Below are 18,020 nucleotides of genomic sequence, written 5' to 3'. Positions count from 1 at the left end.
CAATGGTTTCTGAGCCATATTGAAGGAATCTTGTCCACAGGGACAGAACTCCGTGACAGTCAAATTTGGTGTTTGACCGCAGTCTTTTGTTAAATGTGAAAGTTAAATGTGGCTTTTCTTGGCTGGTCCTGGCCCAAACCACCAAGAAAGTATAAAAAGTCAGTTTAGAAGGGGGGGGGGGGGGGGGGTGTCACTCTTCCAAAGTAGCCACGTGGAAAAGACAAGGGGCAATGGGTTACACTGGAAGAGGTTTCAGCTCAACCTGAGAAATACATTACAGCAAGAACAATCACTTGCTGCAACAACCTTGCTTTGGTGGAGTCCTCATTGCTGGAGGTTTCAAGATGGAACTGACAGGATGTGCAATAACTTCATTCAGGCTCCCTTCCCCATCACAGGCTGGACTGGATTATCTTCACAGGTCCCTTCCAACCTGGGATGTTCTGTGGGCAAAGGGGAGACTACAGCTCTGTGGCAGTGGAGAAATGGCAGAGCGGTGCACCTCCTGGTTCAGCCTCTCATGATGGTCCCAGCCCCTCCAACGCTTTGGGATCAGGCAGGGTCCCACGTGCCCCTGACAAATGTCCTCATAGAATCATTAGGTTGGAAAAGACCTTTGAGATCAACTCCAATCGTATCTGTCCACTACTAAATCACGTCCTGAGCACCTCATCTGCTGCCTTTTAAACACCTCCAGGGATGGGGGCTCGACCACCTCCCTGGGCAGCCTCTGCCAGTGCTTGAGAACTTTTTATGGAAGAAATTTTTCCTAATGTCCATGTGAACCTGCCCTGACGGAGCTTCAGGCCATTCCCTCTTGTCCTGTCCCCTGTCACTTGGGAGAAGAGCCCAGCTCCCTCCTCTCCACAACCTCCTTTCAGGCAGTTGTAGAGAGCAATAAGGTCTCCCCTCAGCCTCCTCTTCTCCAGGCTAAACAACCCCAGCTCTCTCAGCCACTCCACATAAGGTTTGTTCTCCAGCCCCTCACCAGCTTCGTTGCTCTTCTCTGGACACACTCCTCAATGTCTTTCTCGTAGTGAGGGCCCAGAGCTGAGCACCGGGTTCCAGACGCGGCAGTTGTAGAGGGCGATGAGGTCTCCCCTGGGTCCCAGCGCCGCCCGCCGCCCCTCGCCGGGTTCCCCTTCCCCGGACCCTCCGGCCGCCCCTGCGCGCGGCTCCCTCTCACCCCGATGCCGCCGGGACACCCCGATCGCCCCCGGCCCCCCCGCGGTCCCCGGGCCCTCCCCGAGCCGCCCCCGGGCTGCCCCGTCCCCGCCCCGTCCCGTCCCGCGGGAGCTGCCGGCGCGGCGCCTCCGAGCCACGGCCCCGCCGCGGGGCTGGGGCTGATGGGGCCGATGGGGCCGCTCGGGCTGCTGCTGCTGCTGCTGCACGGTGAGCACGGGCGGGGGCGAGCGGGGCGAGCGGGGCGAGCAGCCCGGCACGGGGAGCGTCAGCCCCGCGGGGGAGAGCGTCCCGAGCAGGGCGAGCATCAGCCCCGGCGGGGCGAGCATCCCTGCAGGGAGAGCTGCCCAGGCAGCTCCCGGTAGCCCCGGCAGGGCGAGAGCATCAGCCCCGGCAGGGAGAGCATCAGCGCCGGTAGGGAGAGCATCAGCCCCGGCAGGGAGAGCATCAGCCCCGGCAGGGAGAGCATCAGCCCCGGCAGGGAGAGCATCAGCCCCGGTAGGGAGAGCATCAGCCCCGGCAGGGAGAGCATCAGCCCCGGTAGGGAGAGCATCAGCCCCGGCAGGGAGAGCATCAGCCCCGGCAGGGAAAGCAACAGCCCCGGCAGGGAGAGCATCAGCCCCGGCAGGGAAAGCAACAGCCCCGGCAGGGAGAGCATCAGCCCCGGCAGGATGAGCATCAGCCCCGGCAGGGAGAGCATCAGCCCCGGTAGGGAGAGCATCAGCCCCGGCAGGATGAGCATCAGCCCCGGTAGGGAGAGCATCAGCCCCGGCAGGATGAGCATCAGCCCCGGTAGGGAGAGCATCAGCCCCGGCAGGATGAGCATCAGCCCCGGCAGGGAGAGCATCAGCCCCGGTAGGGAGAGCATCAGCCCCGGCAGGGAGAGCATCAGCCCCGGCAGGATGAGCATCAGCCCCGGCAGGGAGAGCATCAGCCCCGGCAGGGCGAGAGCATCAGCCCCGGCAGGGCGAGCATCAGCCTCAGCAGGGCGAGCTGCCCAGGCAGCCCCCGGTAGCCCCGGCAGGGAGAGCATCAGCCCCGGTAGGATGAGCATCAGCCGCGGTAGGGAGAGCATCAGCCCCGGTAGGATGAGCATCAGCCGCGGTAGGGAGAGCATCAGCCGCGGTAGGGAGAGCATCCCTGGCGGGGCGAGCATCCCGGGCAGAGGGAGCATCAGCCCCGGAGGGGCAGGTGGCCCAGGGAGGGCGAGCAGCCTCGGTTGCCCCGGGCAGGGCGGGCAGCCCCCGGTAGCCCCGGCAGGACAAGCGGCCCCGGGCAATCCGTCCGTCGGGACGGGCATGGAGCTTTGCGGGCGAGGGGCAAAATCCCCTCTCCCTGAGGATCTCCTGGCATGGGTCAGGGTTGGGGTACCGAGACCAGGGGTGGATTTCCCCACGAGAACTGAGGGGACAGGTGGAAGCGGCACGGGAGGGGAGGGGACATGCAGGGCGGGAGCTGTGCGGTGGCTTTTTGGGAGAGGTCACAGCTTGGCACAGGTTTGGCTGCATCTGCCAGGCTGAGCCCCGGGGTCACCGGCGGACCGGGCGGGCATCACTGGCATCGCCTCCGAGAGCAAAGGGTGGGGAACGAGGGCGAAGGATGGAGACCGGGGCTTTGAGGACCGGGCTCCCCCCCCCCTCAGCGCCTCCGCTTACAGCCACCCATCGCAGAGGGATGCTTTGGGTGACCCCTGCCCCCACTGTGCCCCCTGTGCCCATGGAGTGGCCGCTGTTACATAAAAGCAAGGAGGTTCCTGTGATCAACGGGAAATTTGTCACCGCCAGCCGCGGCGTGCGGCGATGGCACTGGGGAAACTGGTGACTCAGGCTGCCGAGGGGGTGGTGACGAGGCTCCTGGCTCCCACTTGGGCACCGTGGGCGAGGGCTGCCAGGCACCCGCAGACAAAGCACCCTCCTCTGCTGGCCCCGTCTGACTCCAGGAGCGCCGGCACTGCTGCGGCACAGGCTCGGGGCTCCCGGGGAAGGCGAAGGGTTTATTTGCAGAAATATCTCCCTTCTGACATCAATAAAAAGAAGGTGGGAGGAAGGCTGAGCCAGACCAGATGCCAGCCCTTCTCCAAAACACAGCCCCCGGTGGCTGCCAGGCTCCAGGTCACAAACTGTGGCGTCAAGACAAAGAGCTGAAAACCCTCCGTTTTCATTTGTGCACCAAAACCTCAGTGGAGTTTTCCAGCCTTGAAGGGACCTGCTCACCCATGAGTGATGCTGAGCACCCTGTGGGCACCAGGGCTGGGGGAGGCTGGAGCTGCGTTCCCAGCAAGGACTCGCTATTTTGGCTCTTCCCTGCACCTTCCTGTTGGGCACTTCCTTTATCCTCTGACTCGGTGGTTTCTGGGCGTCCTGGCTCAAAGCTCTGACTTTCCCCAGGTGCCACCACCAGGCTGGAGGAGAAGCTCACCCATGTTGAGGAGTACGAGACAGTGACACCGCGCAAGGTGCCGGTGCTCCAGAGGAAGAGGGACCTCTCTGTGCCACCGGTGAGTAGTGTCACCTCACAAATACTGGCTTGGCACGGCCACCCTCACTGCCTTGTGCGGGGGACAAAGAGGGTGTTGCAATCAGTAGAGACCCTATGGCCCACCACTGGCTGTGGAACCGGACCCCCTTGTCCCACTAGTGGGCTCAGAGCTGGACCCTCTTGGCCCACCACTGGACTTGTATCTGGGCCACCCTTAGCTCTATGCCAGAAGAATGACCTGGTGCACATTTTCTTCCATTGCTTCCATCCCAGAAGGTGGAGATCTTGAAGGAGTTGATCAGATCAACTTTCTTGGACAGTTTGGGGTCAAAATAGCAACTGTGGGTACCAGAGTGGCTTCTCAAAGGGCGGGAGGGTCTGCTTTCTGCAGTGTGCTCTTGCAGCCTTGCCGTGATCTTGTGACTGTGTCTTTGCTTAAGGAAGGGTTTGCAAAGCCTCCTTGAGCTGTAAGCACTTTTCTTGCTGTGTTTGCTGAAGCTGGGTTTTTTTCATCTTTTGGGACAGGGAAATACTAATCAGAAGGTTGCAGAAACCCACAGGGAAGAAAACCAATGTTATTTTTCTTGGGAAATGTTGTAATTTGAGGGAAGGAATGGGGTTTGACTCAGGAGTTTTGAGCGCTCAGGGTTGACGCCTGTAGGATGGTGGCCTTGACCTCAGAGATACTTTCCTCATTGCCTTAAAGTGAAATTCAGCCAACTACAAGGATCCATTTCCTAGGACTGAAAAACACCAACTTTTAGCACCTGATGCGATGGAGGGCCTGGGGACTGTTATGTCCCCTTTGTACAGCACATTTATCTGAGATTCAAACCCTTTCTGATAAACTAGCTTCAAAAACACTTCCTGAAAGCATCTGTTTTCTCTGCCCTAGAAACCTAAACTTGTCCACGAGATAAACATTCCCCAGGCTATTTACAGACACCATCTGTCCCAGGAGCACTGGGCAGCTCTTCACTGATCCCCCTTGCAAAGGGGAACTCACCCATCTTGAGGGTCCCTCTACTCTCCATGGCATAGGAGAAGACACCTGCCTTGAACTGCGTACTTTGGGGCAACCATGGGCAGCACTTGGATTTGGTCTTGGATTGGGCAGTCCTTGGACCTCCCAAAATACCTGTGTTGAGGTCTCCTGCCTTTTGAGCCATTTTCCTCCTCTTCCACAAAAGCTGGGTTTGCTCTCCCAGTCACAGAATCACAGAATCACAGAATCACAAGGTTGGAAAGGACCCATTGGATCATCGAGTCCAACCATTCCTAACACTCCCTAAACCATGTCCCTCAGCACTTCATCCACCCGTTCCTTAAACACCTCCAGGGAAGGCGACTCGACCCCCTCCCTGGGCAGCTGTTCCAGTGCCCAATGACTCTTTCTGTGAAGAATTTTTTTCTGATATCCAACCTGAACCTCCCCTTGTTGGGGAAGAGGTTCTCAGCAAGGCTTGATCACCACCAAGCCCCTCTTTGGAGTGGATATGGGTAGCTGGGTGGCTGTTTTATACACCAGTTCCACCCATGCTTTTGCATTAACCGTCATTGGCTGGGATGGGTATGGGGCAAGAGCTCATTCCTGGTGCAAAGGGGTCAGAGTGGTTGGTACACATGTGGATGGTCTTACCTGTCTGTTGAGGTTTGAAGCACAGCAGCTCGCCTCTGGCTTTGCTTAAATCAAAATGTTCAGCCCTGCAGACAGGGTGTAGACCCATGTCCTGCAGCTCAGGACCTCCTAGGGTGCCAGCCTTCCCACAGGTCATGTTCTTCTCCTCCTGCTCACTCTTAGCAGGGCCAAAACAGAGTGTGTGGCAAACCTGGGTCCTTCATGGGAAGGACCTGAAAAAAAAAGAGCAAGAAGGGCCTTCAAGAAGATTTATAGTTGCATGCTCTTGATGGTGGAGGTGACACCTCTCTGATCCCCACACTCGAGCATTTCAAAGAACGGTATTGAAATGGGAGGGTGATTTCCAGCCCGTGTAAGACCTGATGTGACAAGCTGCAGACTTCCCCAGTGAACCTGTGCTCGCACATCCCTGCTGATCTCCCCCACTGCATCCCAGAGCCAGTCGATGCAAGGAGTCCTTTGCCTGGCTGGAGGCAGCCAAGCTCCTGGGGCCCAGCCTGGGGCTCTGCAGGAAGCAGCAGGATGCTGCAGAGCATGATGGGGACAGGTGGGGACAGAGCGAGGGACAATGTTGGCCTGATGACCCACTTTCTTTTCCTCTTCTCGTGTGCTGCAGCTCCTCTGGTACATGGCGTGGTGCGATGAGCCCCACCTGTACTGTCCTAGTGAGACCCATTGCCTCTTCCCACCCCAGGGAAGAAATACCCTGTGCTGGTGTGGGATGATGGCATCCCATCCTGATCCTCTACAAGTTCTCTGGGTCTCTTAATAAGACCAGATGTAAGAGATCCCTCTGCTCTCTGCCCACAGCTCTGCTTTGCTTGCTCAGCATGGTCACGGGTTCAGCAGGGCCAGGGCAGGCTTGAGCTGCCTGTGCTTTCAGAGCCTTCCCATCTGGAGCCTCTGCAAAGCCCATGCTAATAGGGGAGGAGATGATTCAGAGCAGCTTGATTAGAGCATAATTTTTTTAACTTGCTCTGCAGTTGTCTCTGAGACGTGGTCCCTGACCCACCCCCCCCCTCCAAGTGCTCTCCCACCATTTCTTAAGACCTCCTCTGGCGCTGCCAACAATAACAAAGGATCACTGTGTCAGCAGACACAGGATGGGGTGGCCACGTCAGGCAGGAGACGCTGTTCATAAGAGAAGAATTTGCTGGAAACCTGTGAGTGCACCCACTTGCAGTTGGGGCTGCCGGCAGGCTTGTTTCAACCTGCTTGGCATGAGAGGAGGATGTTTCGTGGCTGGTAGCGCCGTTGCTCCAGATTGGAAACACAAGCCGGGTAGATCTGAGGGCAACCAACTGACTGGTAAAGCCTTTTCCCTGGCACCGTTGGCACTGAGTCAGCAGGACTTTCCACTGAGCCCCACCTCCTGCCAGGTTGCAAATCACCCCCCCAGGACCTCTGAGCTGCTATATGACAGCAAGTGCTGTCATCCTCCCCGGGGAGAGGTTGCACACCTCATCCAGGAGGAATGCTGGGAGGAACTGGCTTTGCCTTTTGCTCAGCTCCCTGCCCTGATGTCCCAGCAGAGCTGAGGACGTGCCCTCAGGAGAGATCTCTGTGCTGTAGTAGAGACTAAGGAGGTTTCTGGTGCCAAGGGTGCAGCTTGATATGGGGCAACGTGCAAGGGATCATCATCTCTTTCAGCGGTCCTGGTGGGATGGGACCTCTGAAAGTCCGTGGCTCAACCTCTGCAGATGGAGATCACAAGATATCCCAGAGAGGAACACTTCTTCTAGAGGGACGTACTAGATGTTCATGGCTCGGCTGGGCTGACCCATAGCCCTGATCCGGCCATAGTCACTTGAGGCTGGACATTACATGTCTTGAGGTCCTTTCTGCCAGCGCTAGGATGGTGTAATGGCTGTAAATTGGAGAGGGGCAGATTTAGACTAGACATAAGGAGGAAGTTCTTCACGATGAGGTTCTTCACCTCACTGTGCCTTCACAGTGAGGCACTGGCACAGGCTGCCCAGGGAAGCTGTGGTTGTTGCATCCCTGGAGGGGTTCAAGGCCAGGTTGGATGGTCATTGGGCAGCCTGAGCCAGTGGGAGGTGTCCCTGCCCATGGCACGGGGGTTGGAACTGGAGGATCTTTAAGGTCCCTTCCACCCAAATCGTTCTATGATTCTAGGATTCTATGGTGCTCGGGGGATCCCATACTAGATTCTACTCTTAGCAGCAGACAAGAACCAGGAGAAGGCCAGTCTCTAACCATGCTGTTGCATGTTAGTCCAGTCAGAGCTAAGGAAGTCTGCTGATGAGAGCTTTTGGACACCAGAGATCTTTGTGGTTTGGCCTATGAGTCAGTGCTGACCTCAGTCCCCAGAAAAGGAGCTTTGTGATTGATGAATAAGAAACCTCAGTTTCTGGCATGGCCATCTGCAGCCATGTGTCAGACACGGGAAGCCAGACTTTGCTGACTCCGTCTCATTGCTGGTGACCTGTTCTTTAGCTCAGGATGTGCCAAGTTGTTTGCATTATTGCCTACATGCTTTCTTTCTTCTCTTCTGGTTTCCTGTGTCTTTGCTGGATGCCTTCAGGGTGAGCAGCCAGGCTCCCTGTCCCACAGCCACCTTCCAGCAGGGTGCATGGAAACCCCGTCCCCTTTCTGGGCAGGATGAGGGCCAAGAGGTCCTCTCTTCTGTAGCTCTTGCTCCTGGTGATGGTGGGTCTGTGTTGTCTTCCATGCAGAGCACCTACCCGGACCATGTCCTCTACAGTGTCCGTGCTGAAGGCAGGGACTACCTCCTGCGGCTGAAGAAGAACACGTGAGTGTGGGTGGACACAGCAAGACTGCCAGGGGATGTTTCTTCCAACCCTTACCATGAATATCACTTGTCCAAGGTCCGGTGTCACCACACTGGCGATCTAAGCCTCAGCCCAGATCCTCACTAGCAAAATATCACGTTTTCCCTCCTCTGCCCCCACCACAATGCCATGGGTCCACCATACCCAACCCGACCAACCCCATCCCCAAAGCTTTCCATCCTCTCCCCAAACCAGTGGTGACTGCTGATGCCCCTTCCCTATCCTGCAGGGAGCTGCTGGGGCAGCACTACACCGAGACACACTACTTGGCCAATGGCACAGAGATCACGGAAAAGCCGGACATCCAGGTATGGGGCTGGGTCTTTGAGAGCAGTTTTCCCACTTCTGCAGAGTCCAACTGTTGCAACAGCTGATGCAGACCACCTTCACACCTCTCTTCTCTCTCGGTGGCAGGAGCACTGCTTTTATCAGGGTCACGTGCAAGGATACGCTGGCTCAGCGGCGAGCATCAGCACCTGCAGCGGGCTCAGGTAGGACCTCCAGCTCCTGCAGCTGTGGCTGAACAGTAGGTCTGAGTGGGAATGCCCTCCCTGGGCAGCAAAGTACAGCTTGTCTCAGATCCATCCTCACTTCTCAGGACAGAATGGAGCAAACTTGCCCCATCCAGCGGCACAAAGGCATCCTCTTGACAGTGCAGCAGCTTGCAGGCAGCTGGCATCTCGTCTGGGCCTCGCCAAGCTCCTAGAGCTGATGGCCAAGTGCTTTTCTAGAAGAAAAGGCAAGCGTACGATGCGTCAGGCCAGCTGTGTCTCCCTCTACCCACTGGCTGCTGGCCATGCTGGTGTTCGTTCCTGAAAGGCTGCCTTGGTTCTACCTTCATTTAATGGTAGAAAGCATCCTTGCAGAAGAATCCAAACCACTAGATCCATGCAAGGTTGCTCAGTTTGCTATGGAAGATTTGTTCTCTCTGTTCTCTTTCTTTTAAGATGAGGTGGCAGCCATGCATTGCAAGAGAGGAAGGGTCCTTCACGGAAGGGTGTGTGAGGAGAACAGGGGGTTGCTTGAGCACCTAGGGACCTGTCAACAGCTCTTTGCAGGAGAAACACTCACTGGAGCCGCGTGGCAGCCAGCTCCTCACTTTGAGAGCAGGGCTTCTCTCTGTGGAGACCTTGGATTGGCACAGCTTGTGCGTGGGACACTGGATACCCTTGTGCAGGAAGTGGACAAGATGTGCGAGGGCAGGACAGGAGACAAGAATGATACACATGGGCCATCTTATAGAAAGCATTTTGGAGACTAGAGCTGCTCAGCTGAATTGCTGTGTGAAACTTGGCCTGGCAGCACTGGGCAGTTCTCGCTGAACCCTGGGACATTTCTGCTGCCCAAAATAACAGATGGTCCCTTTGCCACCAGCCACAGAGGCAAAGGCACAGTTTGCTCCCTCCCAACACAGCAGCCAGTGTCCAGTCCTCGCTAGCAGTCCTTTGGTTCAACCAGTGCTTCTGCAGCCTCCAGGAGCAAATGCTATGGACATGTTCAGATCGCTCCCCACCTCCCCACATGCCCCAGGTCAGCTCTGTCCTGCAGCTGCTCCTTGATGTGCTCTTGGGCCCGGTGAGGTTGCAGGGAAAGACGCACCCAGTTCCTTGCTTTTCTGTGAGCTTCTGCCCTGTTCCTCTGTGTGGCAATGTGGCAATGTTCCTCTCCTTCACGCACTGCCCGAGGGCTGCCTGGGGCTTTGCATTGAGTGGGGTTTCATCCACATGGCCAGAAGGTCCTGGCTGTCATGTCCCGCTGGTGGCCTGTAGCTCTTCCAAAGTGCCAGTGGGACCCACAGAAGGTTTCCTAGCAGTTATATTTTGTATCACAGGCACTTGCATGGGTTCGTGTAGGGTCTGTCTGTGTCTTGCCAGACATCTTCCCAACCTGACAGCCACCCTCTCTCTTGGCAGTGGGTTTTTCCGGGTGAATGAGACCACCTTCCTGCTGGAGCCCCTGGAGAAGGATGCGACTGGCCAGCATGCGGTGTACAGAGCGGCTCACCTGCGGGGCAAGCGCGGCACATGCCGAGAGTCCAGTGCAATCCTGGAATATGACCATGAACCGAAAAATCCTGCAGCCATGAAGCTCCACCGCTGGGTTAAGGATTGCATTGCTTCTCCTTCCTGTAGCTGAGTTTGCAAGAGCTTAGGTCCTGGGAAGTTCAGGAGAGGAGGGGGTCAAACGGCATCTCTCGGAGATGCTCCTCTTCCATGCATTGTTGCTGAGTTACTCAAACTCACATTGCTCCCAGTGGCCAAGCTCCTGGTGGGAACAAGTCCTTAGGTCCTGTACTATTAGGAGGAGCATCCTCCTACCCCATGAGCTCCATGATGCCAGCAGAGCTTCTCTTGTGCCTCATCCCAGTAGCAGGGTTGGTTTTCCGCTTGTATGTAGGAAGATGTCTAAAACGCTCAGCAAAGTAAGAACGGGAGGTGGAGCTAGAAGACCTACTCCCCTTGAATAACACTAGACGTTTCCCAAGGATGTAGCACATCCCACGGAAGGTTCAACCGCCTGGCTTGGCAACCTGCAGAACTAAACCCCTCTTTCCACTCACTTCCCTCTTCCCTTCCAGAAGTTACCACCCTTACACAGAAGTCTCCGGTATGTGGAGCTGGTCCTGGTTGTGGACAACGAGGAGGTAAGCATGAAATAGGCCTGCCAGTGCCCGCTCTCATCCACTGCCGTGAGGAGGGTCAAAGCCAGCCTGGAAATCTCTCTGTGTTCTTCTTGTAGTTCAGGAAACACAAGGATTTGCGCACAGTGCAGAACCGCATGAAGGAAATCGTGAACCATGTTGACAAGGTGAGCCCAGGGTTCTGCGTCTGCCCTCCCCGCTACCACATGTGCCTCACAGATCCTGCATGAGCATGAATGCGGCGGAGGAGAGATTAGTGTGGCGATGGAGTTCATCTCAAGCCTGTAGGTGGGCTGCTGCATGGTGACCAACTTCTTTGGCCAACGGGGTGGACATGACAAGCTGCTCAGCCCTAGGTCCTCCGGAGCATGGGATGGCTGCCTCACAGCTCTCGTAAGGCAAAGGGCAAGAATGTTCTTCAAGCTCCATGACCACTCTCAAAATAGAGCAGATGCTAACCAGGGGATGGAGTGCACCAAGACGGGGGGTTCTGCTTGCCTTGCTTCAGCCTCACTCTGGTCAGCAGCATGGGAGCAGCATCCCAGCCTTTACTAGTCAAGAGAGGTCTCAGGGTGTGCCCTGTCTTCGTGGTCACCCTTGCTTGTCTTATTTATCGAGACAGAGCTGATATTGCACAGTTAGGTGGGGTCCTGGGATTGGTTGCAGTTCCCCAGGGGAGGTGAGACCTTCTTTCTGCTTGTGTAGTTCAAATCTAAGCTCTCTCTCCGGGCTGTCTCCCACTGCAGCTTTATCAGCCTCTTCGTCTGCGGGTGGCCTTGATTGGCTTGGAGGTATGGAGCCATAAGGACAAAATCGTGGTCAGTCCCGACCCAGAGGTGATGCTGAACAACTTCCTCCACTGGCGGGAGGTAGAGCTGCTGCGGAAGAAGCCACACGACAATGCCCAGCTGATCACGTGAGGACGGGGGCCCACCACCTTGCCATCCTTACAGCCCTCCTGCCTCCCAGGCCACATGGGCTCAGTAACATCTCAATTCCACAGGGGCATAGACTTCCATGGCACAACTGTAGGGCTTGCCAAGAAGCTTGTGATGTGCACCAGGGACTCAGGTGGCATCAACCAGGTGGGTCCTGCCTTCTGGGCATGCGCCAGGAGGGCAGCAGAGACCCCATGGTCCGCACTCCCTGCGTTGTATTTTCCAGAGCAGGTCTCTCCTCTGCTGTACTCCAGCTTTCCCCATCTGCAGCATTAGGGCTGGGTCTGGTCCATGGCATCTCCAGCCCTTGAGCGACCAACCCCCAGAGAAGTGTCAGGGCCACAGGGCAAGGGTAGCTGTGGATACCAGCTGGGTGCTTGTGGAGGGCTGTGATATACCTGAGCCCTGAAGAGCCTCCCAGAGCAACTCCACCGACACAGGGCTTCTCCCACTGCCTGTAATGTAGGACTTGGTTTCCAGTTGCTCCTCAGCCACCCTTGCCTGTGCTCTTCAACCCTCCCCAGGTTGAGCAACCTGTGGCTGGAGTGGGAGTCGTCAGCCAGGGGACCTATGACCACCACAAAGCATTGTTTCAGGATAGCTGCTATATCTGTGCTCACTTACACCCCTGAGAGCCAAGTCTTGAGGTCTTTAGAGGTCAGGGGCCAAGTCCAGATTTTGTTTTCTGTTACATCAGCATGGCAGCATTAGGGGATGAATTGCAGTCAGCAGTGAGACCTGGCAGTGAGTGGTTGAAGAACCCCCCGGTGGACCCTATGGAGATGCTGTGGAGAGCGCTCGAACCACACTGCACTTCTTGTCCCACAGGACCACAGCATGAATCCTATAGGTGTTGCGTCCACCATGGCTCATGAGATGGGGCACAACCTGGGGATGTCTCATGATGAAGATGTTGCTGGCTGCCACTGTCCTGTCCCCAAAGCTGATGGAGGATGTGTCATGGCAGCGAGTGTTGGGTGAGCAAAGGAGAAAGGGAGAATGTACCTGGGCAGCAAATATTTTGAGGTGTCCTCTGGCACTGTTCTGACGGGGCGAAGCCTGTGAGATGGTCAGGTCTGGGTGGACTCCACTTGAAGCTGCACTTCAATGGTCTGTCGGTGCTTTTGAGTCTGTTGATGGCTCTCCAGCTTCTTCCTGGGCTGGTGGGGGTGTGAGTGCCCTCAAACTCTCTCATCTCCGCTCATGACTGTCTGTTTTTGTGCCCCTTCAGCTTGGTTTACCCCAAGCTCTTCAGCCGCTGCAGCGAGCAGGACATGTGGCAGTTCCTTGGGGACCCCAGGACCAGCTGCCTACTGAACGTCCCTCGGACTGATGAGCTGTATGGGGGACCGGTGTGTGGGAACCAATTTGTGGAGCGAGGAGAGCAGTGTGATTGCGGCACACTGGAGGTAGGGATGTTCTCGGGGAGCCCCAGGTGGCAGGAACACCAGACCTGTCATTCAGACTTGGAAAAAGTTGTGCAAGCCTCTTCCCTGGACATCATGCTTTGCAAAACTCATCTCCCTTGTGTTCCTGATGGTTCTACCAAAAAATAACTTGCAGAGGATATTTGTTATCTTGTGCCCTGCCTTCACATAGCTGGCTGTGACGTTAGCAGAAGCACGCCTAGGAAAGATGGACATCGCCCACAGTGTCCTCAATAGAGGTGATGCAAGGAAGGGGACATCATGGCTTGTTGTCCTTTCAAGAGCTTTGCCCATCACCGCACTGCAGGGGGGAGAGTTGAGACAAATGGCCAGGCAATGATTCTGGAATAAAACCCTGGGTCACAACCCTGCTCTGGGACCTGAAGGCACGCTGCCTCGATGCAGAGAACACAGAGATCCTTCTGTCTTCTCTTTCTTAGAGAGGGCAAAAGGGTGCTACCAGGGAGCAGGAGACCAGGTCAGGTCTCATCTTCTGGTCCTTTGGTTTAGTGTTGGTAATGGGGGGGAAAGAGGAAAGGATCTTTCAGGGGCATTTTGGGAGGGTTTCAGTCCCTCTGTTCTTGCAGGAGTGTTCCAACCGCTGCTGCAATGCCACCACTTGCCAGCTGAGAGAGGGAGCTGAATGTGCCCAGGGGGACTGCTGCCAGGACTGCAAGGTACTGCCGCTGCAGGGGGGCCAGCCTGGCAGGGAAGGGAGCTGGCAGATGCCACCACTGCCCCAAGCTCCTCCAGAGCTTCCCAGTAGAGGCAAGGTGCATCCATAGCTTGCTGAAGGACCTCTAGCAGCCTGCCCAGAGCCAAACGCACCCAATGGTTTGGGACAGAATCAAACTTCCCATTCAATGCTCTCACTATGTGCCCCTCAGCATCTCGGGTGGGAAGCGGTTGGGAAGGCGAAGCAGCCTCTGTTTCTGGCATCCTGAAGCCCAGGTCCCCTGCCTTTGCTGGCCTTGTCGTCCAGGAGAAGGTCATGTTACTTGCACTGGTTCCTGTACAGAGGTGTAAGAAATGCCTTGATGTGACAAGACAGGGCTGGAAGAGGACCCTGAGACAAATCCACGCTAAAAGCAAAGCACAGGTGTTGCTTGCAGGGAGACACTGAACTGTGGGAAGACCCAGCGCCTCCTCCATCCTGTGCAGCAGCTCAATCAATGGCAAATGTCTTTGTTCTAGAGCAGCACATTCTTCCCTGTCTGAATCTGTGGGGTGCTGGGAGACGTTTGGAAGATGTGTGCTGCTGGGCTCTGGTTCCCGTGTGGATACGGGGACGCGAGAGCCTTGAGGCAGTGCCAATGTCCTCTTTTCCGTGCAGGTGAAGACTACTGGTGTGCTTTGCCGGGCCAGTAAGAACGACTGCGACCTGCCCGAGTACTGCACCGGCCTCAGTGCCGAGTGCCCAGAGGACGTCTTCCAGGAGAATGGCATCTCCTGCCAGAATGGCAACGGCTACTGCTACAATGGGGCTTGCCCCTCACACGGCGAACAGTGTCGTGCACTCTGGGGTGCAGGTAGTGATGGACCACCCTTCTCACCCCATGTGCCAGGAGCCCCAGCTCCTCAGGCCAAGACATTGCTTGGCTGTGATCCTCTCCCGCACCCCCAGCTACGTCTGTTGCCCCTAAGGCGTGGCCACTGGTGCCGCATCACTGGCTTGCTGTAGGCTCCAGCTCTGCATGATCTTTCCGTGTGTCTCACAGAGGCCCAGGTGGCTCCTGACATCTGCTTTAAGCACAACAGTGAGCAACACCTTCACCTCCACTGCCTCACCGAGTATGGGAAGCAGCCCTGCAGCCCCAAGTAAGGAGTTGGGCTGGCTGGGGAGATGGTGGGTGGTCTCCATGTCTGGTGACAACACTGTGGGGCCAAGTGAAGCTCTCCAGCGCCATGCCACACTCAACTGCTTGTGCTCACAGCTACTTTTCCCACAGGGATGTGAAGTGCGGCACGCTGCTGTGCCTGAGTGACAACGCCAGCCCTGTACTCGGTGGTGGCTCCTACTCCCTCTTCTTCGGCCGCTTCAAGTGCAAGGCGGTCATTGCCAGCAACGACGTCAATGAGGTGGTTGCCAAGCTCAGGCTGGTACCCACTGGTGCCAAGTGTGGAGAGGAGATGGTGAGCACGTTGGCTGCTGTGCTGGGGTGGCAGAAGGGGAAGCGTTCACTGGCCGTGGGGACCTGGGGCAGCCTCAGAGACCCCCTGCCTTCCCCCAGGTCTGCTATGCCGGGCGTTGCCAGAACATCCTAGTCTACGGCAACAAGAACTGCTCAGCCAAGTGCAACAACCATGGGGTATGCTGTGGGATTGTCTTCTCCCAGAGCAGCCAGGGGGCCTGCTCAATGGTCCCAGCCCCTATTGACTACCCTGACGCCTTCCTCCTGCATCTCAGGTGTGCAACCACAAGCGGGAATGTCACTGTGACCCAGGCTGGGCAGCGCCCTACTGCGAGCAGAAGCTTTCAGGGATGGTGGCAGGTACGGCAGCCCCATGCACGGCCAGTACCAGCTCCCCCGGCCCGATGTGTGTGCCAGGGAAGGGGCCAGCACCCTGCTGAGTGCCAATGGGCACTGCTCCAGCTCCACGGGGCATCCCCGGCACAGGAGTGCCCACCCCAGCGCCAATTGGGACTCCACAGGGAGCAGCAGCGTGGTCTTGGCAGCTGTGCTGGCCGTGTTGGCACTGTCTGGCGTCCTGCTCGGCAGCGGAGTTGTGCTCATCCGAGGAAGGAAGATGAGGCACTTGCAGAAAGGGTAAATCCCTACTCTGCCCCACACAGGCTGAGCTTGGGGGGGGGGCATCCAGAGCAACCCGCCACCATTCCTGTGCCCCACAGGAGGAGCTCCAGCGGCCCTGCTGCCGGCCTCGCCAACCCGCTCTTCCAGGAGGGTGGCCGGACGCGCCCCACACGCCGCCAGCTGTCCCGCTGTGACATCGGGCACCCCAGCCTGCTCAGCAGCACGGCGGCCCCGCGGGACACCCGGCCGCTGGCGCCCTGCCGCCCGGCCCCACAGGTAAGGGCACGGAGCAGAGCCCCGGTGCGGGGGCAGCTCTTGCCGCGCAGGCGTGAGGGTGGCCTCTCACACCCTGGGTTTTGGCTGACCCCGCAGCCACCGGCAGCAGTTGCCCAGGTGACATCTCCAGCCTTTCCAGGACGGCTCCTGCAGGTAACCACCCCTCCAAAAGCCTCTGCTGCCTTATCATAGAACTATAGGATGGTTTGAGTTGGAAGAGTCCATCCGGTTCCATCCAATTGCCCCCTGCCATGGGCAGGGACACCTCCCGCTGGATCAGGTGCCCGAGGCCCATCCAACCTGGCCTTGAACACCTCCAGGGATGGGGCAGCCACAGCTTCCCTGGGCAACCTGGGACAGGGCCTCACCGCCCTCATGGTGAAGAATTTCCTCCTTATGTCCAGTCTAAACCTTCCCCTCTCCAATCTAAAGCCATTCCCCCTCACCCTATCACTCCACACTTTTGTATAAAGTCCCTCCCCAGCTTTCTTGTAGCCCCTTCAGGTACTGGAAGGGGTATGGTGGGATGGACTGTCCTTCCCGCAGCCAGAGCCACTCAGAGCACCTCCAGCCTCACCTGCTCTGGCCGGCCCCAGCCATGGGGGGCTCGTCGGGGGGGGGCCCAGGCAGCTGACGACTGGGGGACCCTTCTGCTGCCACTATTCCCCCTGAATCCCTCCTTGGCACCCAGGCAAGGGACTTGGGTCTCCTCTCCTCCCTCCAGGTGAAGCCAAAGCCACCCAGCAAGCCTCTCCCAGCACTGAAGAGCAAGGTCCTGCCCCGTGGTGGGTCACCAGAACCAGCCCTCCCTCGCCCCCTGCCAACACCCCCCTCAGTCCCTCAGCCGGGCATCCCCCCAAAGGTGGCTCTGAAGCCGCCCTCGGCCAGGAGGTGACTGAGGATGCTTCATTCGTCGCTGCGGCTGAGGACCTGCTGGCTCTGGCGCTTGGGTGGCACAGCTGGGAAGCTGCTGTCACTCTTCCGCCCTTACTTGAATCATTCGTCCAGGGAGAGCACCAGTGTTTACAGATATTCGAGTTGTGCCTTAACAGACCTTGTAGCCTCAGGGCTGGTCCAGGGAGAGCCACCAGCTGGGACTTTGTGAAACCAGGAGTGGGGACAAGCCGTCTGGTTTTTAGGCAAGCCCTGAGTTAGTGTGGGCTCTCCTGTGTCCCAAGAACTGCTGCCTTCTCTCCTGCCTGGCTGAATGGCCTGCTCCTCCTGCCCTTCCTGCCGGGCCTGGGGCAGGAGCTCTGGGCTTGACACCGGTGTCCTCCCACAGGAGGAGCGCTGCACGGTGGGGACCATGCCCCTGAGCCACTGCCACCTGGGGACCGCCACACATGGCTTCCCCACAGGGCTTTTCTCTCTGAAGTTATGGCTTGAATGTTCTGAAAGGGATTTTCCTGTGAGCCTTTTTACTGCCGTCGTTAACTTATGACCCTTCTGTAACGGTTTTGAGCAGCTTGCTGTGAAACCAGGCCTCCCCTGTTTTTGATACAATTTAGGTTGAAGGCTTTTGTACCAATAAAGACTGAAGGTAGTGATGCGTGGTGTCTCTGGACAAGAGGCCGGGCAGGTGGCAGGCAGCTGCCTGGCGCTCAGGGTGGCTCTGCCATGGCCAGGAGGGAGAAGGGCTAGAGCCGAGTTCCCAAATTCTGTGCCGTTTGGCCAAACACCAGTGGTTGCTGCCAGCTGCAGCGAGTCCTCGTGAGCCCCTAGCACCAGCTGGCTCTGTGACCAAAGAGCGGCCACCATGGCTCCCACCACCCTGGTCACGCCTGCAGGCACCACTGCTGCTCAGAGCCCGGCCCACGGTCCCCAAGGACGCTGCTCCCATGCAGGGGCCATTGCCTGCTTGGGAAACGCTCCT

The 18,020-nt window shown here is 57.5% G+C and overlaps 1 protein-coding gene across 6 annotated transcripts; it reads left to right on the top strand.

The window, feature by feature from the left end:
* Positions 1 to 1,278: 1,278 nt before the first annotated feature.
* Positions 1,279 to 17,681, top strand: ADAM8 (ADAM metallopeptidase domain 8). 6 transcript variants are annotated; one of them, XM_054072279.1, is made up of 22 exons: positions 1,279 to 1,392; positions 3,570 to 3,679; positions 7,996 to 8,072; positions 8,342 to 8,420; positions 8,527 to 8,603; positions 10,026 to 10,212; positions 10,691 to 10,756; positions 10,852 to 10,920; positions 11,500 to 11,669; positions 11,757 to 11,838; positions 12,520 to 12,668; positions 12,923 to 13,100; positions 13,706 to 13,795; positions 14,452 to 14,647; positions 14,837 to 14,936; positions 15,068 to 15,251; positions 15,350 to 15,427; positions 15,526 to 15,610; positions 15,772 to 15,886; positions 15,970 to 16,147; positions 16,244 to 16,300; positions 16,872 to 17,681. In XM_054072279.1, the coding sequence occupies exons 1-22, from the start codon at positions 1,347 to 1,349 to the stop codon at positions 17,040 to 17,042; spliced, it is 2,544 nt and encodes an 847-aa protein (XP_053928254.1). In that variant the 5' UTR covers positions 1,279 to 1,346; the 3' UTR covers positions 17,043 to 17,681. The 6 variants fall into 6 exon arrangements, with proteins under 6 accessions (XP_053928254.1, XP_053928253.1, XP_053928251.1 ...); XM_054072278.1 differs by having other exon boundaries at positions 16,839 to 17,681; XM_054072276.1 differs by having other exon boundaries at positions 10,694 to 10,756; positions 15,970 to 16,300; positions 16,839 to 17,681.
* Positions 17,682 to 18,020: the final 339 nt, after the last annotated feature.

Source organism: Cuculus canorus, chromosome 7 (genome assembly GCF_017976375.1).
Source record: "Cuculus canorus isolate bCucCan1 chromosome 7, bCucCan1.pri, whole genome shotgun sequence".
Classification (NCBI taxonomy): domain Eukaryota; kingdom Metazoa; phylum Chordata; class Aves; order Cuculiformes; family Cuculidae; genus Cuculus; species Cuculus canorus.
This window is presented reverse-complemented; position numbering and strand designations above follow the sequence as displayed.

What these genes read in the sequence shown, in the direction of transcription:
- ADAM8 (XM_054072275.1), top strand. Translation starts at nt 1,347, where the DNA reads ATGGGGCCGATGGGGCCGCTCGGGCTGCTGCTGCTGCTGCTGCACG. An exon ending in TCGTGAACCATGTTGACAAG is followed by an intron (nt 10,921 to 11,499) that starts GTGAGCCCAGGG and finishes CTCCCACTGCAG; the next exon opens with CTTTATCAGCCTCTTCGTCT. An exon ending in GCTTTCAGGGATGGTGGCAG is followed by an intron (nt 15,611 to 15,771) that starts GTACGGCAGCCC and finishes GGGACTCCACAG; the next exon opens with GGAGCAGCAGCGTGGTCTTG.